Consider the following 26,391-nt stretch of genomic DNA (forward strand, 5'->3'; position numbering starts at 1 on the left):
CCATTCAACAGTTAACCGTCATCTGTAACAGCTTGGAAAGGCGTCAAAACTTGGAAAATGGGTCCCCATGATCAGACAGAAGCCAACCTTAGAACAAGAGTGGACATTTGCACTTCTCTGCACTCTCGTGAATGCAATTCATCTTTTTAGACAAGTTGATGACTTGAGATGAAAAATGAATATGTTATAAAAATATTAAGCGCCACAGACAATGGTTCAGTTCAGGTAAACTGGCTAAAGCACAGCCCTAAATGGACCACCACCCTAGGAAAGTCTTGTTAAGCGTTTGGTGGAATATTGTTGGTGTGATCCACTTTTAGTTGCTGCCACACAATGTAACGATTCATCAGACTTCTGTTGTCAACAGTTAGAGCGCTTGAATATTGCACTGAAAGAAAGGAGGCTTGCTTTGATCAGTCATAAAGGTGTTGTGTTAAACCAGGATAATGCACGGCCCCACCCGATAAGGGTCACATCTGCAAAGATTGAAGAGCTAGAGTGAGAAACACTTCCACATCCTCCTTATTCTGATTATCATCTATTCTGAAGTTTGTAGAACTATCTTGATGGAAAAGAGCTTGGAACATATGAAGATGTCAAAACTACCATATCTATATTATTTTCCTCCAAACTCCAAGGCATTTATAGAAGTGACATTCAGAAGCTTGTGAATCGTTGACAGGATGTAATTAATAATAATGAAACATATATTATTGATTAAATAACATTAAAAGCGTTTAAAATCCTTTATCCTTTTCTGAACCTAAAATCAGACATTACTTAAGGGATGACCTGATATAAATAGTATTGGTGACACTGAAAATACGTTTAGTGTTTGTGTAACAACTTGCTTTTCATAATTAAATAATTAAAAATTATTAAAACTTTTCGGGACGTAAATAATAAGATTCCTTCTGGTTTCCTGTTATAAATAAACGGTTCTTTCACCATACCTTACACATATATATATGTATATATATTACATTTACATTAGTTACTTATCTGTTATTTATCTGTTACCGATAGTTGCTGTTGTCATCGCTTTCTTTCTTTGCTGGGCACCTTTCCATGCACAGCGCCTTCTGGTGGTATATGTGCATCCTCGACAGTGGACTATGAATTTAAGAACACTTAATGAAGTATTATATTATCTTGCTGGTAGGATATTTCTCTATTTAAACGCATTTTTCTTAGGGTAAAATTGCTAAACTTTTACTGTATTGTTTGTTTTATTCAATAATTAGTTTGAACTGGTATTATTTTGAAGTGTTGTTTTTGGTATTTTATTCCTTTTAACAATATTTTTCGATAGGTTGTCTGTATTACTTCAGTGCAACCATCAACCCCATCCTTTATTCACTAATGTCAACCAAGTATAGAGAAGCCTTCCGAAGGACGTTATGTTTATTTTCCCAGCCCAAACATCAACGCAGCAGTACAAAACAACGGGGATCTACAGAACCTTTCCACAAATCAATTTGTCTGAATGAAGGTTCGTTTTCTTCCAAAAGGAAAAATCCGATTGGTTCTGAATGTAGCAGTTCCGTTCCACTGAAGCATCTGGGCGTCGCGGAAATCAAACGATTGCCCAGCGACGAATCTTCATCTCGGACGGATAGGAAACTAAATTGGAATGAAATTGTCGACGAAAGAAGGAGTCAGCTCCATCCAGGGATTCCTTCAGAGAACGTGTTTTCATCAACATTTCCAAGAGCGAGCTCTCTTCTTAATCATTACAAACCAGAAAATATAAACAAGAAACAAACACTTTCCTCGAAGAGCAGACAAACTGAACTATGATGAAATTTCTTATTCAGGAGCAAATAAATCAATAGATTCTCGTAAAAATAATATATATTAACGTTTGTTAAGGTGTTGCACAAAAGACCCCGTTGTTGAGTTATTGGTGTAATGTGAAACAAAATATATAAACATGAGATTATTATATTAGTAAATCAAAAACCAGTAACAAGCTTAAGTCCTATTCATATATCTTTATGGTTTTGATTCGTATAAAACTATATTGCTCTTTAGAATCAGTGTGTATGGATGTATACAACGAGATATTGTGCTATACTTAGATAATACCCTTCATTTTCTTTCACTTTTTAAGTAAGTATAATTATAACATTTAGTAAGCACATCGCTGCTTCATCAATCATGGTGGCTTTCCCCATTCTGCGGGTCGAAGACTGTGGTTTCCAGACCTTTCTGCCTCTACCAACTGTCCTGTTTCAAGCACCTCATTCAATCTTCTAATATGATCGATCCAAGTGAATCTTGATCTCACTCCCAGTTCGCACTTCAGGAACTTCATCGATTCAGTCTTCCCTCAGAGATAACTATATTATCAAAATAGTGGATATTCCATTGTCTACATCGTACCCAGCAGTTTTATTTTGTCTTTGCAACGCTGATTCTAAACTAGTGTTAAATAAGACAGTTTTTTAACATTTAGGATGTACCTTTTACTTCAAACAGTTTGTCATGTAATCTGAACTTTAAACAGTTGAGCATGTTATTTATACCTTAAACAGCTTGGCATGCAACCTGTGCTTTAAATAGATTAGCATATAACTTTTGTTTTAATTAGCATGTAACCTATATTTTAAACAGTCTAGGATGTAACTTATGCCTTAAAGGATTTGACATGTTTTCTTTAATTTATATGTAAATTTACTTTAAAGATTTTGACATGTGAGAAGCTATTCAACAGTTTTACATCAACGCCATATTTCAAGTACATGAAAAACAGAAATTACTTAACGGTTTGTTTTAAAGTGAGACAGGATCATATACAACTAGCATAAGTTTAATTATAGTTATTTGAAGACCTTATTAGTGAAACATCATTCTCTCCTGGTTATTTCTGGCAAGACTGTAGGTTGTGTACAATTAAAATAAACTGTGAACCTCAGGGTGTTGTAAATGTACCGTTGTATTAATACCTGGAAGCAGCTGAACACCTGTATTGAGGTAAAACTGTGGCTTAATTTATAAATCAGAAAACAAATTTTATTTACATCAGTTATTGCCATTTCGCTTATTTTTCACTTATCAAAACCTCTGCTCTGAAAGTGTGAATCTAACGAAACACTCCAAACCTTATATTCACTGAATGTATATTGTCATTGTGTCAACCTTGTACTTTTATTTCGAATAATAAACACGAGTATTCAAAGCGTATTAGCTTCTCTTAGTTTACTTTTAGAAAATTTTAACTAAGATTTTGTTGTTGTCAGTTGCAAAAGTACACAATAAGATATTTGTGCTGTACCCACCACAAGTGTTTAAACCTGATTTTTAGTGTCTTAACTCCAAATAGTTATTGCTGCTGGGCCACTGGGGTTACAAATAAGTGGAAATTCAAATCGGCCATTGTTTCTCACGATAATCAATTTATATTGCCAGTCGTCGTTAACCTGTCTAAATTATAAAAATATATAAGATATTACTGAATTAAATACTCAGTATTACGAGAAAAATGTCTCTCTAAGCCAACACACAAAAAAGGGTTTTACTTACTGATAGGTTCCAATACTAAATAAAATGCCTTGTAGGCAGCAAAATATAACGAAATTCCAGATATTATGCTCTGATTACGATTTTATTAATCTTAAGACGATGCTTTATTACTTTTGTTTTAACTGTACATTACGAATGATACAAAAATTCTACAAACAAAAATTAATTCAACGCCAATATTTACACATTTAAAAGTTTGGAGATGTGTGGTGGAGCCGGAGAATTTATAAACAATATTTCTCTTTTACCAGAATTTGTTCACCAGATCGTCTTAAAAAACCAAATATAAACATTAATATCATTATAATTGCATAATCAATTTTCTCACCAGTGTAGCAATTCAACTTAAATACGACTGTTTGAAACCGGTAACCTATTTTGACGAATAAAGCTTACAAAAATATTCATAATATTGTTATAATAATAGTAATTAATAAACAATTACTTAAGAACAATTCATAATATTGTTATTGTTTTGAATTAAGCACAAATCTCCTTCATTGGTTATCTGTGCTCTGCCCATCACGGGTATTGAAACCCGGGTTTAGCGTCGTAAGTCCGCAGACATACCGCTCAGCTACTTGGAGCGTATTGTTATAATAAGAATGAAAGTAATGAATAAACAATAATAATTACTTAAGAAAAAAATCATAATATTTTTATAATAAGAATGAAAGTAATTAATAAACAATTGCAATTGCTTCAGAAAAAAATATTTGTAATATTGTTATAATAAGAATGAAAGTGATTAATAAACAATAACAATTATTTTATAAAAAATATAATGCTGTTATAATAAGAATGAAAGTAATAAATAAACAATAACAACTACTTAAGAAAAAATTCATAATATTTTTATAATAAGAACGAAAGTAATTAATAAACAACAACAATTACTTAAGAAAAAATTATAATAGTGTTATAATAAGAACGAAAGTAATTAATAAACAACAACAATTACTTAAGAAAAAATTATAATAGTGTTATAATAAGAATGAAAGTAATAAATAAACAATAACAACTACTTAAGAAAAAATTCATAATATTTTTATAATAAGAACGAAAGTAATTAATAAACAACAACAATTACTTAAGAAAAAATTATAATAGTGTTATAATAAGAATGAAAGTAATTAATAAACAATAATAACATGTCGCATTTGTTTCTTAGAATTTCGACTAAGAGCATAATCAAAGCTTTCCATATCTTTAATTAATGAAATTATTCTCTCAAAACAACGTTTTTCAACTTTTATTTCTGTTACAAATTATTTTTTTAAATTTAGTATCCTTATTGACTCATAACAACAACGAAAGAACTTGCCAACAACTCACAATTCCCTGATTTGTCTTGACAATACACATATGCTGCAAAATTAACCTATCTTTTATAATTAAGAAAAGAAAAGTTTTGAAGAAGGAATTATTTTAAGGTTGATAATCTGTATTCGATAAATTTGTTTATTGTTAAGCAAAAAGCTACACAATAAGCTATTTGTGTTCTGCCCACTGCAAGTAACTGAACATGATATTTAACGTTATAAGACCCGAAACTTACCTCTGAGCCACCAGAGGGAGACATATCAGTTAACTTTTATGATGATTATCGGTCAAAGATTGGATTTCAGCAAATATAATTACTGCTATGAAATATTCTAATTTAAACATAATGATATAATAAATATAAAAAATATAATAAATAAATACATCTTTTATTTTATTTTATTATACTAAAATTTTAGAATAGTTTCACAAAATAATATTTCACTGATGAATTTTTTTGTCTTTTAACCAAATCTGAAAATCGTTTTTCCTCATATGGTGTTTCGCAGATACTCTGGACCCTGAAGACTGCACCTTTCACCATCAAGTATACAGAAATTTTACCAAGTTCTTGTAAATTAACCAGTATAGCTCTTCGATGAAAGGCGACTCGTGTTGTTGTGTAAATTCAAGCTTAAAATCAACTTCCTCTAATTAATGCTTTGGATATTCTTATAAATATTTGTACAGTATTGATTTTTCCAATTTAAATACTTTTTAAACATTTAAATTTCCCTTTAATTTTAAATAGCGGGGCGAAAAACACCCCGTAAAAACCCAATTAATCGGTCAGAAAATTATGAATAATTTTTGAAACAAACAAACTACTAAGACACTTAAAATGGCCTTCAGAACTTGGAAATATTCACGATTTCGACCTTCATTCGGGTAATAGACCACAAACCCTACAATTTGCTGCAAATCGTGTACGACTTTTTCGAAATTAACTTTGTCTAAAGCTCAGCCTTGATTGTGTGTTTGTTTGCTTTTTGATTTCGCGCAAAGCTACATAGGGCTACCCGTACTAGCCGTATTTAGCAGTGTAAGACTAGAGGGAAGGCAACTAGTGATCATTACCCACCGTCAATTCTTGGGCTACTCTTTTACCAACGAATAGTGAGATTGATCGATACATTATAACGCTCCCCACGGCTGAAAGGGCGAGCATATTCGGTGTGGCGGGGATTCGAACCCACTACCCTCGGATTACGAGTCGAGTTCCTTAACTACCTCGCCATGCCGGGTCTTTATGAAAGATAGACAATGGACTTTCAATGCTCTGCTCATTACGGATATCAAAACTCGGTTTCTAGCGTTGTAATTCAGTCAACATTTCGCTGTCTGTCTGTTTGTTTGTTTGTTTGTTTAGAATTAAGCAAAAACTATACATTGGGCTATCAGGTATCAAAACCCGGTCATTAGCATTGTGAGTCAACAGACATACCTTTGTGTTACTAGGAGTCACCGCTGTGTCACTGGGGTTGCATTGATACCCAAGATATTCATTGAGAAAACATGTGTGTACTATTTGAGTACCATAATATTATGGAATATTTATATTGGAAGGTAGGTAAAGATTTTGAATAACTAAATCTAAGAAGTGATGTGTAGATGTCGGTAGTAGATATTCTGTATTCAGTCTCTCCTTTGTGTGAGGATTATCGTACGTGGAATCATCCGTTCAAATCTGCTTAACTTGGGATGGAATTCAAATAAGCCGATAGCGTCAAGTTTACTGGATGTGTTGATAGAATAGTACAATGGACTTATTTCATTGAACTGACAGATGAAATGACAAACAGATAGATAAATTAAAGCTTTACAAAATGTGTCCAAAATCATGTTCAATCTAGTGATAGGTTTTTAATGTTTTCTATTGAATTTTGCGAATCAGAAATTGATATTTGACTAGACCGCAAAATCCAGATTCATAAAAAACAACATTCTTCCAATATACGGTGATTGTTTTCAATGATGTTTCAATACTGCTATAATTCTTTGAGACTTTTTCAGTTGGGAATTAGTGAAACAATCAACCAAAATGACTGAAATTATTAGACAACTGTTTGAGTTATTTCACTGTTTGAGTTACTTCAAAGCTGTAAGCTTACTATCATATAATTTGTATGATTATACGGATTAAAAGTTGCGTCGTGATATTAATTGTATTGTGTATCGAGTGTTTGTACGTACGTTTAAAGCAGGCTGTATGTTTTTAATAACTTTCTTTTGAAAATAAATTTTAAAAAATTACCAAAGCAATCTGATGTTATTGAATTCAAATGTGGTTAAAATAACGTTATTATACTTTTCAAAACTACAAGAAGACAAAGTTTCTTTAACTACAGAAAAGTAGTCGTATCCAAGGTAAGAAAAGAGCAGTTTTCGGATTGGTAAAACTCCGTGTCCAAAAATGAAAGTTCGAGTGTTGAGAACAAATAAAAAAAGATAATAATTTTTTATCTGTTGTTGTTAATCTTCTGTTACATCGTGTCTGTTTGGTTTTCTCTTTTGTTATCTTTACCCCTTCTTCAGATTTGGCAGATTTTAATTATAGGGGTAAGCTTCTCTCATAACAGTTTCATACTATATGGACAACGTTCTCTTGCAGCAGTCTTTGACAGAAAATGCAATCTTCTCTTCTAGCAATGTCTAGCAAAAAGAGCCAATCTCCTTATGCGGCAGTTTCTAACAATAACCAATATTCAATTGTAACAGTTTTTCTTGTATCACTTTTCGACAATAAAGGCAATCTTTTCTTGTAGCAATTTCTAAAAGCAGAGAAAACCTTATATTAGAGTTCTTAAATTATATATATATTGAAAACGCGAACCAGGTTCAAAGGAAGCTTTATAGTAAAGCCTTTGATTCTTGAGAGTGGTGGAATGTGTTTTAACTTTCAGCAGTTGTTTAAGTTATTTTCTTGTCTCAAAACTAAACATAAAAAAAAACCTAGCCTAAGTCTTTTCTTTATAATTTTCACATTTTTGTCGGATAAGAAGGAGGTAAATATCGCATGAAACCGGATATTATTATCTATTTCGTAATTAGTTAATTAAATAGTTAATTTATCTTATTTGAGTCAACAAGAGCTTTCTAATTCTACCACTCACGTAGCCTGAATTGAATGACATAAGTGAATATAAAAATGATGTAAGAGCATATTTTATTTCTGAGTTTTTTGTGTATAAAAATAAACATATGCCAAAAACTTATTTAATGTTCTATAGGATTGTTTATTTTTTGAATTTCGCGCAAAGCTACACAAGGACTATCTGCGTTAGCCGTTCCAAATTTAGCAGTATAAGACTAGAAGAAAGGCAGCTAGTCATCACAACCAACTGCCAACTCTTGGTCTACTTTTTTAACAACAAATATTGGGATTGATAGTCACTTATAACACCCACACACACACACACACGGGCGAAAGAGCAAGCATGTTTGGTGTGACGGGAATTCGAAAGCGCGACCCTCAGATTACAAGTCAAGTGCCCTCGCCAAGCCGGGCCTTACGCTATTGGAAGAAATAACTGCATTATTTGAAGACAAATAAAAGAAGATATATAAAAAAAACAACAAGTAACGTTGGATAACAACGATCTATGTCTTTTATATATAAGAGCCGGCATGGCCAGGTGATTAAGGCACTCGACTCGTAGTCCGAGGGTCGAGGGTTCGAATCCCCTCACAACTGAGGGTACAAGCACGTTTGGGCGTTATAAAGTGACGGTCAATCCCACTATTCGTTGGTAAAAGAGTATCCCAAGAGTTGGCGGTGGGTGGTGATGACTAGTTGCCTTCCCTCTAGTCTTACACTGCTAAATTAGGAATGGCTAGCGCAGATAGTCCTCTTGTAGTTTTGCGCGAAATTCAAAAACAAATAAAACAAACTTTTTATGCCTAGATCACTAGTTGTTAACACGTCAGTGTTTAAGTATGTTTTAAAACTTTACTGAAATGAAATATTGATAAACTGTTAATCATATTAACACCTATAACAACTTACATCAACTTTTTTGTATATAGCTTTCTCTATTTACATTCACATGAAAATTGGCTAGCACGAAAAAACGTTCACGTAGAAAGCAGAACTTCAAATAACAAACAGGGGATCAAGGTACTACTTATAATACACTCTTCAGTTTCGTAGTAGAACAGTTGGGCCATGTGCAAACTCATCTTTATTACAAGTGAGATTTCCTTACATTGTATGTTTGATCAGTTGATTCCACAGAATTCGTTTTTTTCAAAAAAATAAAAGACGAACCCTACTTGATGAAAAGACAAAAGTAAAAACGGCTTGAAACATTTTTAATGCGAAGAACATTGTCTAAAGGACACTTTGAAAAGACGTTCTACAAAAACACAGAAACCCTTTAATTTTCGTACTTCACAAGATAGTGTATAGTCAAGAAGTAAAACACACTAAAATGAAAAAACTGATTTGGCTTGTTGCAGATAGAATGTGATTTCAAACCAACAACGGAGTTTCTGACATTTCTTGTATTACTGAGTGTAATACCAACAATATAATCACAAATATGATGGAAACTTAGAAGAAACAAAAAACGGATAGGAGTGAAGAGATCAAAGTAGAGATTGAAAACAACTTCATGGACTTCCGAGTTAACTTGATAACAGTTATTGATGAAAAACTTTGCAAATTATTCTGTGAAAGCAAAGCTAAGAACAAATTGAGAATATATCTGCTGATGAAAACAGTTCATGACCCGGTAACACAGAGATTATCATTAAATATTAATTTGATTTGGAGACAACAGTCAGCTATACACGAGAGATTCATGGCTTTGACGTTGAAACCTTTCAAGTTGTTGTTGCTGCTACTTCAGAGTAACTGAGATTCTTTATAAACCTGAAAATCGTTTTGTGGAATATATTTGTGATAACTAAGGCCATTCGAAAATGAAATGAATTAGAACAACGAGAGGAAGAATTGGACTTATTAAAAAGGTTGTACTGGAAGATGAATGGAATCACGTAAGGAAACAATTCATTAAATTCTGATAAGAACTTATTCCTGCTGAGCCTTCTGGCGGAGGGAGACAATTCATAAAGCCTAACTCTACACTTTGAATATGACTTCAACTGAACCCTTCTGAGACAGTGGCAAAATGCCCTTTTATAACAGAAACTGTGTGGTTCCAGTATATTCAAGTTTTAATGGGTTGTTACTTGGCATCGTCTCCAAGCAGTGATACAAGTCTCTTTAAGATGACGTAGTTATATTCCTTCCTAAATTCGGGCCCGGCATGGCCAAACGTGTTAAGGCGTTCGACTCGTAATCCCGGTTGCACCAAACATGATCTCTCTTTCAGCCGTAGGGGCGTTATAATGTGACGGTCAATCCCACTATTCATTGGTAAAAGAGTAGCCCAAGAGTTGGCGGTGGGTGGTGATGACTAGCTGCCTTCCCTCTAGTCTTACACTACTAGATTAGGGACGGCTAGCGCAGATAGCCCTCGAGTAGCTTTGGGCGAAATTCAAAAAACAATCAAAACAAACAAATTCAGGCACTAATATTCTCACGTTCAACGGACTTTTAATACTCAAGTCAGACTAAGTCAGATTTTCTTAAATTGCCAAACTTCTCCTAAACATTATTTATTTAAAATATCATACTGGTACTTACTGGTTTAATTCAAAACCTAAATTCAAAATCAAATTCATTTAATTTACAATTTTCAATAAACAATGAATAATTATATTAATTTCAGATCCCTGACGAGTCCGCAATATCTGTTACCTACAAACAAGACAGAACTAGTTTACTAAATCATTATATACAAATGTATTATATATATTAAGAATCTGAGAGTAATTTTAGAGTTACAGTATTTACACAATCATGAAGTAATATTGACACAATCACAAAAATACTGAAAATTAACAGATCTGATCAGAATTTCTTAATACAATATGCTTTAACATGTCCAATTTCTCAGTCAACGACAAGTCCACCTTTCTTATTTAACCGTTACACACAATTCTAAATTTTCTTAAAGCTCGAGCGTGATGGCAGTCGGTTAGATCTCTGTGGAAGGTAGTAACTTCACACCATTCGTAGCGAAATATATATACTATCATAGTACTCTGTAAACTTCTAACTGTAAAAACTTCCGCACGTGAATGTCATCACATCCTCTCTGAAAATTTTGATTCTTGTAAGTTCACTGAGCTCCAATCTGTATTCCAGAGTGTTCTAACACCTTATACATTTTTAGGTCTGACTCACGAGCATTCCAGAATATTCAATAACTTTTCTGTAGTTCAGAAATATTCGATGAGAATCAATTATATTAATTATGCTAAGGATTCTGACCAGGTTTCTCTGACTTTTAAATTCTGACCAAGTATTAAGTTAAATATTAAACACAGTCATATTTACGCTTAGTCATTACAGTTATTAATAACTCTACCACGTAAAAGAGGAAAATTTGGATATAATGAAAATTTTCTGATACATTTAAGAATTTTATAAATGTACGTTTATAAATCTCTACAAGGAACAACCTTGTGATAGTTACATTTCAACCTGCTCTTGAATAACAAAAATATTTTTCTTGCCCTTAATATGTCCGATCTCCGAATTATACTCTTTTAAAATCAGAATCGATCAGTCGTTGATTTTTGTTTTTCATTTTCTGAATAAATGCCAAAAACTTGTGGTTGCTGGAAACAAAAACAGGGCAACTGGTAGTACTGACATAGACATCAAAACGTTTTAGCACTAGTAACAAAGGAAGACATTCTTTTACAATAGTAGAATAATTTTTCTGGTGTTTGTCAAATTTCTTTAACAAAATAGCAAGCCGGATAGTTAACATGATTATCATCCTCTTATAACAGAACAGCACAAATACCAAAAAATAGCAAGCCGGATAGTTAACATGATTATCATCCTCTTGTAATAGAACAGCACCAATACAAACAAATATCAAGCCGGATAGTTAACATGATTATCATCCTCTTATAACAGAACAGCACTAATACCAAAAAATAGCAAGCCGGATAGTTAACATGATTATCATCCTCTTGTAACAGAACAGCACCAATACCAACAAATAGCAAGCCGGATAGTTAACACGATTATCATCCTCTTGTAATAGAACAGTACCAATGCCAACAAATAGCAAGCCGGATAGTTAACATGATTATCATCCTCTTGTAATAGAACAGCACCAATACCAACAAATAGCAAGCCGGATAGTTAACATGATTATCATCCTCTTGTAATAGAACAGCACCAATACCAACAAATAGCAAGCCGGATAGTTAACATGATTATCATCCTCTTGTAATAGAACAGCACCAATACCAACAAATAGCAAGCCGGATAGTTAACATGATTATCATCCTCTTGTAACAGAACAGCACCAATACCAACAAATAGCAAGCCGGATAGTTAACACGATTATCATCCTCTTGTAATAGAACAGCACTAATACCAACAAATAGCAAGCCGGATAGTTAACATGATTATCATCCTCTTGTAATAGAACAGCACCAATACCAACAAATAGCAAGCCGGATAGTTAACACGATTATCATCCTCTTGTAATAGAACAGCACCAATACCAACAAATAGCAAGCCGGATAGTTAACATGATTATCATCCTCTTGTAACAGAACAGCACCAATACCAACAAATAGCAAGCCGGATAGTTAACACGATTATCATCCTCTTGTAATAGAACAGCACTAATACCAACAAATAGCAAGCCGGATAGTTAACATGATTATCATCCTCTTGTAATAGAACAGCACCAATACCAACAAATAGCAAGCCGGATAGTTAACATGATTATCATCCTCTTGTAATAGAACAGCACCAATACCAACAAATAGCAAGCCGGATAGTTAACATGATTATCATCCTCTTGTAACAGAACAGCACCAATACCAACAAATAGCAAGCCGGATAGTTAACGCGATTATCATCCTCTTGTAACAGAACAGTACCAATGCCAACAAATAGCAAGCCGGATAGTTAACATGATTATCATCCTCTTGTAATAGAACAGCACCAATACCAACAAATAGCAAGCCGGATAGTTAACATGATTATCATCCTCTTGTAATAGAACAGCACCAATACCAACAAATAGCAAGCCGGATAGTTAACATGATTATCATCCTCTTGTAATAGAACAGCACCAATACCAACAAATAGCAAGCCGGATAATAAATATGATTATCATCCTCTTGTAATAGAACAGCACCAATACCAACAAATAGCAAGCCGGATAGTTAACATGATTATCATCCTCTTGTAATAGAACAGCACCAATACCAACAAATAGCAAGCCGGATAGTTAACATGATTATCATCCTCTTGTAACAGAACAGCACCAATACCAACAAATAGCAAGCCGGATAATAAATATGATTATCATCCTCTTGTAATAGAACAGCACCAATACCAACAAATAGCAAGCCGGATAGTTAACATGATTATCATCCTCTTGTAATAGAACAGCACCAATACCAACAAATAGCAAGCCGGATAATAAATATGATTATCATCCTCTTGTAATAGAACAGCACCAATACCAACAAATAGCAAGCCGGATAGTTAACATGATTATCATCCTCTTGTAATAGAACAGCACCAATACCAACAAATAGCAAGCCGGATAATAAATATGATTATCATCCTCTTGTAATAGAACAGCACCAATACCAACAAATAGCAAGCCGGATAGTTAACATGATTATCATCCTCTTGTAATAGAACAGCACCAATACCAACAAATAGCAAGCCGGATAGTTAACATGATTATCATCCTCTTGTAACAGAACAGCACCAATACCAACAAATAGCAAGCCGGATAGTTAACATGATTATCATCCTCTTGTAACAGAACAGCATTTATACCAACATCATTAACATCTTCAACGAGTTTGAACTGCTTTGAAAAATATGGTGCTCTAAGAACAGGATAATTCATTAGAATGGCTTTTATACTTTCAAAAGCATGCTTGCGTTGATTACTTCATATAAATGTTGTGTTTGTTCTAAACATGTTGGTCAAACATTGTGCCAATGTTGAAAAATTTGGACAGAGTTTCCTCTAATACCCAGCAATTTCAAGATACCTCATCAGTTCTCTCTTGTGTGAGTGTTTGAAAATTTACAATGCCTTCCACCTTTCTCACTAAGATTTCATCTGTCCTTGACCTACCACATGTAGGCTTAGCATGGCCAGGTGGTTAAGACACTCGACTCGAAACTCAAGAGTCGCGGATTCGAATCCCCTTCACACCAAACATGCTCGCTCTTTCAGCCGTGGGGGCGTTATAATGTCACGGTCAATCCCACTATTCTTTGGTAAAAGAGTAGCCCAAGAGTTGGCAGTGGGTGGTAATGACTAGCTGCCTTCCCTCGAGTCTTACACTGCAAAATTAGGGACTGCTAGCGCAGATAGCCCTCGTGTAGTTTTGTGTAAAATTCAAAATAAACCAAACCTACCACACATCCTGAATATTCTATTGTGACATGACAAAATTCACTGTTTACAAAATGTACAGTCAACTCAGCTTTTTACACTCGGGAAAGAAATCAAAACGAACGAAGTTGTCGTAAACGCTTTTCTCACTCATCACTTGATACGATGACGTCATCAGTGTCACACCCTTCTAGTCCAACAGTTACACTGTTGAATAAATGTTGGAAAGTTGCTGCAGCATTTTTTCATTCCAAGCAGCATCACTTTGTGCTGGAAACCTGTGATATAAAAGCGGATATTTTTAGCTCTGTCTGTGAGTGGGACTTGCCAATATCTTTCTCAGTAAGTGAACCTTATTAACCCATCGTATCAATAGAATCATCAATCCTAGAAATCGGATAAGATTCAATCTTGACTACAGAATGAAATTTTCTGAAGTATTTAAGACTTGCCTGGTGTGGGAACTAAGACGCATGACGAGCTACATTAACTATTACTTGGTTCAATAATGTTATTTATTTCCAACATGTACATGACTTCACTTCTCATGTGTTCCAGCTTGGGAATAATTATTATTTAAACTGACTCTGTATTGTTTCTTTGTTTCACGTAACACTTTTGTGATTAAAATATGTCATTATTTTGTGTCGTACACTGCATAACAGCATCTCACTGTTTTGTATGACTGTATAGTAACATCTCACCATCATGTGTGACACGCAGTATAATAGCATCTTATCATCTTATATAACACATAGTGTAATAGTATCTCATCATCTTGTATAACATATAGTATAATAGTATCTCATCATCTTGTATAACACATAGTATAATAGTATCTCATCATCTTGTATAACACATAGTATAATAGTATCTCATCATCTTGTATAACATATAGTATAATAGTATCTCATCATCTTGTATAACACATAGTATAATAGTATCTCATCATCTTGTATAACATATAGTATAATAGTATCTCATCATCTTGTATAACACATAGTATAATAGTATATCATCATCTTGTTTTACACATAGTATAATAGTATCTCATCATCTTGTATAACACATAGTATAATAGCATCTCATCATCCTGTATAACACATAGTATAATAGTATCTCATCATCTTGTATAACACATAGTATAATAGTATATCATCATCTTGTTTTACACATAGTATAATAGTATCTCATCATCTTGTATAACACATAGTATAATAGCATCTCATCATCCTGTATAACACATAGTATAATAGTATCTCATCATCTTGTATAACACATAGTATAATAGTATCTCATCATCTTGTATAACATATAGTATAATAGTATATCATCATCTTGTATAACACATAGTATAATAGTATCTCATCATCTTGTATAACACATAGTATAATAGTATCTCATCATCTTGTATAACATATAGTATAATAGTATCTCATCATCTTGTATAACATATAGTATAATAGTATCTCATCATCTTGTATAACACATAGTATAATAGCATCTCATCATCCTGTATAACACATAGTATAATAGTATCTCATCATCTTGTATAACACATAGTATAATAGTATCTCATCATCTTGTATAACATATAGTATAATAGTATCTCATCATCTTGTATAACATATAGTATAATAGTATATCATCATCTTGTATAACACATAGTATAATAGTATCTCATCATCTTGTATAACACATAGTATAATAGTATCTCATCATCTTGTATAACATATAGTATAATAGTATCTCATCATCTTGTATAACATATAGTATAATAGTATATCATCATCTTGTATAACACATAGTATAATAGCATCTCATCATCCTGTATAACACATAGTATAATAGTATCTCATCATCTTGTATAACACATAGTATAATAGTATCTCATCATCTTGTATAACATATAGTATAATAGTATATCATCATCTTGTATAACACATAGTATAATAGTATCTCATCATCTTGTATAACACATAGTATAATAGTATCTCATCATCTTGTATAACATATAGTATAATAGTATCTCATCATCTTGTATAACATATAGTATAATAGTATATCATCATCTTGTTTTACACATAGTATAATAGTATCTCATCATCTTGTATAACACATAGTATAATAGTATCTCATCATCTTGTATAACACATAGTATAATAGTATCTCATCATCTTGTATAACACATAGTATAATAGCATCTCATCATCCTGTATGATACACTGTGTAATGACATCTGATCATTGTTTATGAAGTATAATGAATATATCTGATCGACTCACAGTATAATTAGAATATTTCATAACTCTACATAATAATGTATGGTAGTTAAAACTACTGATCATTACCATGAAATTGGCACGTATGATTAACTCTATGATGGTAGGTAGAATTATTTTATATTTGATCAAAGTAAATCGTCTTAATAACTGATACAACATTAATAACTCTAAGGCGAAATGTGTATGCAGAATATCACAAATATTAATTTATCTGAATATATATGCATATTGTTTTTTAAACCTAACGCAAACTTATTTTAAGTTCTGTTATTACATGTCTTTTATTTGAAAGCTAATGCTCTACAAGTTCTAAGCGTGTCGACAAACATAGTGATTTAAATAGATTTTTTTACATATATGTATTTACATAAAACTCGTTGTTAAAGAAGTGAACAGATTTAGCTAATTTAATATTTTATTTTTTTCAATGCGCAGTTGGTTCAATAGTTACGTTGGAAACGCTTCAAACGTTCGGCAAAATAAGAAATGCGAAAAAAAATTAACTCCAGAGTTAAATTAATGAAATTCCATTCTTTCTCATTACTAATGTTAAATAATTTTGGATTCGGCAAGTCTCTATAATTAACTAAAACAGACCTGTTTTATACTAATGAATCTTATTTGTTTGTATATAAATTTTGTTAAGTGATCGATTCGGCTGTATACTTAAGCTGATAGGAAAAACATTTAGTAGGTTTTGTGCATATGTAACTTTTTTTTTTCCTCAGGATCAGTAATTTCCACGAAACTAATTACTAAAACTGCTTTATTCTATCAAACAACTAACTGTGTTATTAACTTGAGAAATGTTAAGGTAAGTGGAACATAAAAATCGATATTTTAAGGGCTTATGCTTTAAATTCTTGTTTCAAAAGAACAATATTTGGCGAGTGTAACCTGACATTTCTATAGCATTTTGACTTTAATTATAATTAAAAACTGATTAAACATTAGGAATCGTATATACATTAACTACAAACTTTTAATTTAATTATCAATTGTATTTGTATTACAGTAGAAGAGAAACACTGAATAAATAATAAAAATGTTGGTTAACACAAGGAATTCAGAACAAATTGGATTGAAATAAATCAGAAATTTTCTAAATACGTGGCTGTAATAAATTTGTTATAAAAGATTATATGTAACTTTGATTTACCTTCTGTTTTGATAGTGGTTTTAATCATTTCTCTGACACTTAAAGTTGCGTAGTGATAGGTGTAGCAGCTGATCCAGGGCCCTAGATATAGTTTTAAAACATTGGAATTGTAGGAACAATCCTCTAAAACACGGGAAACGCTTAAATGAGGACAGTACAAAAATTTGACTATGGTTATTTGAGACTTAGTTATGTATCTAACTTAATGATCGAAGATTAATTTAACACCTACTTTATACTCTTCCCTTCTGATAGAGGGTATACAACTGAACGCATAAAAATCACATTTATCCAGTTCTGTAAATCAAATCATTATTACGACAATACATATTGTTAAATTAGCTGTACTTATAAAGATGTTAAAATTGGAAACTATCGTACTTCGTTTAGAAGGCATAATTTTACATTTCTATAACAGATAATTGTTGTAATATCTGAAGTATACGAATAATTACGTGATCACTACACACGTATGCTTAATATATTATATTGTGTCCATAAATGGAAGTAAAACCCCTAGAAACTTTTATAACTTTTATGGAAAAAAATAAAAATTGTACCAGCAAGAGCTTTCAGTGCTTTCAGTTTTAAAATTATATATTTAGAAAAATAACAGAAATCTTTATATTTCCGCATGTCCATGTAAATTTTAAGTGCTTGCCAGAATAATAAAAATAATTTATAATAAATACATTTTATGATAATGTATTGTGCTGCCATCTGTTTGTTATAAAGCGAAACACACATTTAAAGGAAACGTAATATTCAAAAGCACTCAGTATCAAGTAGAAAAACCGACTTGTTTCGCTAAGAAAGTTAATATCATAATTCATTCTACTTTGTACGTTTTTAGTATGCTAGGAATACCCTGTAAACATGTTGTCTGTAGTTGAAATTTAGATTAAACAAAAATTCTTATAAATTATTCTTTTATTTTCGTAAACATTTTGTGGCATTTAAAATTCAAAGAACTTGTTGTATTTTATCATAGCTCAAATGTTAAAATTTGAATAATTGACTGATATTACAAGCATGAACATTTCAAAAAGCTCTTAACACTTTGATTTTTAATTACAATCTATTTTAGTTTACGTACACACTTATTTCACACCGGAAACACTCTCGATATATGCACATTGATTACATACAACAAAGACTTCATAACACATAGACGCTGATTTGATGTAAGTATTAGGACCGGCGTTCCTAGAGTGTATGAATCTAAGAATTCATGGTTTTTATTTCGTTCCTGCAGAAGCGCACTCCGCACTTTGGGCAGTGGATACACTATAATGGTAACGTTCATTTAACTCCTATTTTGTTAGACAAAAATAGCTTAAGAGTTGGCGTTGAGTGATGTTGACTAGCTGTTTTCTCTCTAATAAATCATCTCAAAATTAGTAACAGTTATGAAAAGGTAGTCCTTTATATAGCTTTGTGCAAATATTTTGAAACAAGTAAACGAGAATACTTAAACATACCATCATAAGACCGAACCAGCAATGAACAGATGATATGAACAAATATGTACAGACTATTCCCTAAGCTAAATAATTTATTTATCAGTGAAACACTTTAATTCAATGACTAAGCAGTAACCGTAACAAGATGAAAGGCAGAATACCCTCAACACGTCATTCTCTATACTTGTGTTTCTACAACAGGCATTTACCGTCCATTCAACTAAGTAACATCATAAACTTATTAAACAATTGTCTCGATGCAAATTATTTACACTTGAATGGTCAGTTTTGAATCATTCTAGAGAGTATTCCAATAGGTTCACCTTTATTACATACGAGTACAGTATCAAATGAATTTATGTAGTGTTTTTGAACACGCCATTTTAGTACCGTATTTTTTCCCAGTAAGACGGCAGTAAGTTTATGGATTTTCAACGCTAAAGTCTGAAGTTCGATTCCCGCCGTGAACACAGCAGGTAGCCCATGAGACTTTGCTATAAAATAGATAACATTGTATCCTCATCCATTTCAGGTATACATAAGATATGTCGACGATATGTTTGTTTTATAAACTCATGACGAAGACGAACCCACAATCTTTTATGCTCATCTGTACAATCAATGCATGAAAATACCTTTTTTTTTAACCTCATGAGGACACTAGAGCAGAAAAACTGATCAGTGCTGTTTATCAGAAAGAGACCAAATATAAATTTCTCAATTTTCTCTCACGTTATACATTTTATTTTGAAAGTGAGGGCCCAACATGGCCAGGTGGTTGAGGCACTCGACTCGTAATCCGAGGGTCGCGGGTTTGAATCCCCGTTGCACCAAACATGCTCGCTCTTTCATCCACGAAGGTGTTATAAAGTGATGGTCAATCCCACCATTCGTTGGTAAAAAAGTAGCCCAAGAGTTGCCTGTGGGTAGTGATGACTAGCTGCCTTCTATCTAGTCTTATACTGCTAAATTAGGGACAGCTAGCGCAGATAGCTCTCGTGTAGCTTTGCGCAAACTTCAAAAACAAATTAAAAAGTGAGACTACGCAGACATTAAAACCCAGAGTCTTGAATATATGTCTCTTTTTCTGTCTAAAAAGATTTTCAAGAGGGAAAGGTAATCTCAGGAAAACGATACACCGTATACTATAAGCTGTCTCATACAAATGATCCACAACTCGATAATCACAAATAAAAAATGCACTTTTTATTATATATCTATACGTGGCCTTAGAAAAAAAAGAAAATTATCGAATTCATCGTCAGCTCTTCTGTGCGACACTTCATTCTTAAGAAAGTAAGTCCTCTAAATCTCAATCCTCTTACAAAGAACGTGGTTTATCGTATTTAATGTGATAAACAATACATTGAAGAAACACGAGGTACATTACGTGTAAGATTCAAGAAACGCTAAAGAGACATTAAGATGTTGTTACAAATACAGTGGTACCTCGGTTCTCGAACTTAATCCGTTCCAGAAGGCTTTTCGAAAACCGAATCAATTTTTCCCATAAGAAATACTATAAATTAAATTAATCCGTTACAGACCTTTCAAAATTACTCATTATGAAGCATTTTAAGTAAAACTTTTGCTTATTTATACCTGTATAATAATACTTACATGCATAAAGTCAACCACAAAAACTATAAACACAATAAAAAAACAATAAATGAAAATTTAACTGCACTTTACCTGTGCTGAGGAGAACTGATGACGTAAGTGAAAGGTGGTGAGAAACGTGGAGAGTAGTAGGGTTATTATTGTTTGGAAGGGGTGTCACCTTCCATAAAAACGTCAGGTAACTCTCCTTCTGGGGTTCTTTCTCTTATCTGTCTCTTTGCACCTTTTCAGGACATTATTTTTCTTAAAAACCCTCGGGTTCTCAGAATGCTACACAAGCAAAGGTTTAAGTTTTAAGTCCCCACTTGCATTACTACATAACAATAGAGTTAACCTGTCCTTCATTGGCTTGTGTCTTAGCAGTGACTTCTCCTCCTTGGTGATGTAGGTCCTCTTTGGCATTTACTTCCAAAAGAGGCCTGTCTCATCACAGTTGAACACTTGTTGGGGAATAAAACCCTCAACTACTACATAGTCCTTAAATTCCCTAACAAATTTATCAGCAGCGTCTCTGTTAGAACTGGCACCCTCCTCATGTCTCACCACACTATGTGTGCCACTTGTCTTCCTAAATTTTTCAAACCACCCCTACTAGCCTTAAAGGCATCACTTGTATCAGTACTCGTTCCAAGGGTGTTTTTCAGGAGATCAGCATGCAACTGCTTTGCTTTCTCACAAATGGTGGTCTCAGAAATGCCATCACCAGCTAACTGTTTTCCAAACAATGGAAAAGGTAGAAAAACTGTTGTTGATCTTTGTTTCGTAAGCACTATCACTCCTTTTGCAACATCAGCTCCTTTGATGACTTCTTTATTTTTGAGTATGGTGCAGACTGTAGACTTTGCCATACCAAACTGTGTAGCAACGCGAACACCACTCTCATACTTTGCTATGAGATCTTTCTTCAACTCTATTGTGGCTCTAACAACTTCTTTTTGGTTTGCTGCTTTCATTATCCTTCTTTGACCCCATGGTGGCTTATTTAATCAGAATATTTAGAAAAAAGAAAAAAAAACAAGAACGTCCACAGCAGATTTTAGCGGGGGTGTGAACTGAGCGACAGGTGCGGGTAAAATATTTTGGGCAAGCTTGGCGTGGGCCGAAAATGGTCGTTCGGGTCATCAGTCGAGTTATTTTGAGGGTTCGGGCCACGACAGCTTGGTTCGGGAACCGAGTTTATGCTCGACAACCGAAACATTTTTTTCTCAAACAATATGTTCGAAAATCGAATTGTTCGAGAAGGGGGTCATTCGAGAACCGAGGTACCACTGTATATCGGCTATGGACTTTCATATTCAGGAAAAGGGAACTAGTAAATCTAAAGAATGCAAAACTCGTGACAGAGAAATATACATCGAAAGAATATTCTCAAAGAAGGTATTACCATCCAAACATGAGATTGCAGACCACCAATGTTTATTAATCTAAGCACCAGCCAACACTTATCAGTACTATATGGACAGAACTTATCAAAGATATTAGACATGTAATTTGTCGTGGTACAAATTTGTAATTTTTTTGTCTAACTCTTGCCCGAGAATTCTATAACGCAACATTTGACAACTGAATATCTTGCGTTTTCTACATATTAGTTGTGGCTCAGCATGGTCAGGTGGTTAGGGCACTCGACTCGAAATCTGAGGGGTCGTGAGTTCAAATTCCCGTCGCACCAAACATGCTCGCCCTTTCAGTCGTGGGGGCGTTATAATCTGACGGTCAATCTCACTATTCGTTTATAAAAGAGTAGCCCAAGAGTTGGCGGTGAGTGGTGATGACTAACTGCTATCTCTCTAGTCTTACACTATTAAATTAGGGACGGCTAACACAGACAGCCCTCGAGTAGCTTTGCGGGAAATTCAAACCAAATATATTAGTTGTGATCGTATTACTTATTATACTCAAATAATTTTTTATTATTAAATATGTTTTTAAATAACGGGGTGTATAAGATAATTATATCGTTATAAGTTTAAATTATTTGAATGTAATTTTGAATTGTTATAATCATAATTCATTTTCAGCAACTTTTATATGGTTAATTACGTTAATACCGGATGTCACCTATTCTTAGACTTGTTGCTTAAATACCACAGGTGTTCCACATAAAGGAAAATAATTGAATTGGTATTTCTTAGCACACTGTTGTTCGTTGAAGGTTTCGGTAAAAGAACCAACAGCAAGTATGTAATATAGATAACATTCTGTGCATATATTCCTATTATTAATATATATATCTGTTACGAGCTTTAGAAAAACGGCAATAGAGGACGTTTTACAACTCTTTTGAGATAAGCCTCCAGGTTTAATATGACGTGGATGTCTGATATAGTATTCATAAAATAAATAATTAATTAATAAATATTTCCTTAATATCATAATGATCATATCGTAAGTTCATAAATGACATAAAAACAGAAAAACGACCTCACAATGCGTTAGTTAACATTATTAATTAATTTATCCTAAAGGCGTTTGCATGATAACAATCGAAACTTAAGAAATGCGCTCATTATTTTAGTACCATTCTCCGTGTATTCCGTTATTTTCCTTTATTTGTTTAGTCACGGGCAGTTCATTAACCCTAAACTGTTTGTACTGTCTCATTAAATATTATATGAACATATCTCAGCTGATCTATAAAAATCTAACTGTGTTTGTTCTTCTACTGTCGAAGCATTTTCTTAAATTCGCTACTACATTGTGTAAATACATAAAAGTGAGAAACGTAAGCTGAGACGAGCGGGATTTAAACCTGCCACACTGATTTGTAGAAACGAAAGACGAAGGATAGAATACAACTCGACTTCTCTGGTTTCTTTTCTACTAAACGACAAAGGAAAACGTAAAGTTACTAATAATAGTTTCTAGACGATCCTCGGATTACAATCCCCATTACATCAAACATGCTCGCTCTTTCAGCCGTGGGGGCGTTATAATGTCACGGTCAATCCCACTATTCTTTGGTAAAAGAGTAGCCCAAGAGTTGGCAGTGGGTGGTAATGACTAGCTGCCTTCCCTCGAGTCTTACACTGCAAAATTAGGGACTGCTAGCGCAGATAGCCCTCGTGTAGTTTTGTGCAAAATTCAAAATAAACCAAACCTACCACACATCCTGAATATTCTATTGTGACATGACAAAATTCACTGTTTACAAAATGTACAGTCAACTCAGCTTTTTACACTCGGGAAAGAAATCAAAACGAACGAAGTTGTCGTAAACGGTTTTCTCACTCATTACTTGATACGATGACGTCATCAGTGTCACACCCTTCTAGTCCAACAGTTACACTGTTGAATAAATGTTGGAAAGTTGCTGCATCATTTTTTCACTTCAAGCAGCATTACTTTGTGCTGGAAACCTGTGATATAAAAGCGGATATTTTTAGCTCTGTCTGTGAGTGGGACTTGCCAATATCTTTCTCAGTAAGTGAACCTTATTAACCCATCGTATCAAAACAATCATCAATCCTAGAAATCGGATAAGATTCAATCTTGACTACAGAATGAAATTTTCTGAAGTCTTTAAGACTTGCCTGGTGTGAAAACTAAGACGCATGACGAGCTACATTAACTATTACTTGATTCAATAATGTTATTTATTTCTAACATGTACATGACTTCACTTCTCATGTGTTCCAGCTTGGGAATAATTATTATTTAAACTGACTCTGTATTGTTTCTTTGTTTCACGTAACACTTTTGTGATTAAAATATGTCATTATCTTGTGTCGTACACTGCATAACAGCATTTCACTGTTTTGTATGACTGTATAGTAACATCTCACCATCATGTGTGACACGCAGTATAATAGCATCTTATCATCTTATATAACACATAGTGTAATAGTATCTCATCATCTTGTATAACACATAGTATAATAGCATCTCATCATCCTGTATGATACACTGTGTAATGGCATCTGATCATTGTTTATGAAGTATAATGAATATATCTGATCGACTCACAGTATAATTAGAATATTTCATAACTCTACATAATAATGTATGGTAGTTAAAACTTCTGATCATTACCATGAAATTGGCACGTATGATTAACTCTATGATGGTAGGTAGAATTATTTTATATTTGATCAAAGTAAATCGTCTTAATAACTGATACAACGTTAATAACTCTAAGGCGAAATATGTATGCAGAATATCACAAATATTAATTTATATGAATATATATGCATATTGTTTTTTAAACCTAACGCAAACTTATTTTAAGTTCTGTTATTACATGTCTTTTATTTGAAAGCTAATGCTCTACAAGTTCTAAGCGTGTCGACAAACATAGCGATTTAAATAGATTTTTTTACATATATGTATTTACATAAAACTCGTTGTTAAAGAAGTGAACAGATTTAGCTAATTTAATATTTTATTTTTTTCAATGCGCATTTGGGTGGTGATGACTAGGTGTCCTCCCTCTAGTCATACACTGCTAACTTCGGAACGAGCTAACCCTCGTGTAGCTTTGCGCGAAATTCAAAAACAAACAAGAAATAGGTTTAAGGGTTTTCAGGTAAAGGTACTTTATCTGTAATCGAATGATTATATAGGTTGTAATCAGTGATTATGGTAGTGGGTGATACAATGACAATAGTTAAAAATGACTCCTGTGACTGGTTTTCCTGCATGTATAATTTATTATACTAGAAAACATGACGTGTAAGGAGATTAAGAAACTAAGGATTACAAAGATTAAAAATGTTTTATAAACAGTTTACAGAAAACCTGTTGTCGACGGTTGGTTATGAGGAATACTTCAGAATGATTCATTCGAATATATGAAGATGTACTTTTATACATACTTATCTGACACACATGTATAATGTGATGGAAGATACAACGTTACGTGTTCTAATGATTCTTATGTTTTTAGACAACGTTCTGATAACGATATGGACTGAGTTACTTTTTTCTTTACTGGATCATAAAACCGGAGAGCAAATAAAACATCGTGACGACTTAAGCAACTGTGGATAAATAACAAACAAACTGAGTTATTGTACAATAGTTTATGAGACACCAAACGTACATGTTACAAAGTTTATGACAACTAAAAAATAATTAGCAAGTAACATCAAGAAGTTATTTGATATGAAATATGAATTTTAATCAGAAGTAATTTAAACAATAGGTGTATCAAATCTAACAAATAAGGTTTCACACTGTTCACGTACAGTAGTAATTGTCAATCTCTGGTGCCAACTGATTAGAAATTAATTCAGACTACTGGCTTTCTTAATAACTATTTTCAAAATCCATTGGCGACCGTTTTGCACATTCCAACAACCTAATTTAGTGTAGCCTGACTGTTCGAACTTGAGGGCATATATGTAAAGTCAGTTCTTGTGTACTAAAGAAAATAATAAACAACTTTAATATTAATAAAGAAACGCTGTATGGTCGAATGTTTTCTCGACTTACTAAAATCACTCGAGAAAAATCTGGTACAATTTTTTTCTTTTTTAATTTTGCGCAAATCTATACGGAGGCTATCTGCGCTAGCCGTCTCTAATTTAGTAGTATGAGACTAGAGTGAA

The 26,391-nt window shown here is 33.1% G+C and overlaps 1 protein-coding gene across 1 annotated transcript in view; it reads left to right on the forward strand.

The window, feature by feature from the left end:
• Nucleotides 1-3,180, forward strand: part of LOC143238533 (neuropeptides capa receptor-like) — a 75,487-nt gene extending 72,307 nt beyond the window's left edge. The window contains exons 3-4 of the mRNA XM_076478823.1: nucleotides 1,027-1,158; nucleotides 1,313-3,180. Of these exons, the coding sequence (XP_076334938.1) occupies nucleotides 1,027-1,158; nucleotides 1,313-1,800 (620 nt within the window). The 3' untranslated portion in view covers nucleotides 1,801-3,180. The remainder of the gene's footprint in view (nucleotides 1-1,026; nucleotides 1,159-1,312) is intronic.
• Nucleotides 3,181-26,391: the final 23,211 nt, after the last annotated feature.

This window comes from Tachypleus tridentatus, chromosome 13, assembly GCF_004210375.1.
Source record: "Tachypleus tridentatus isolate NWPU-2018 chromosome 13, ASM421037v1, whole genome shotgun sequence".
NCBI classification, from domain to species: domain Eukaryota; kingdom Metazoa; phylum Arthropoda; class Merostomata; order Xiphosura; family Limulidae; genus Tachypleus; species Tachypleus tridentatus.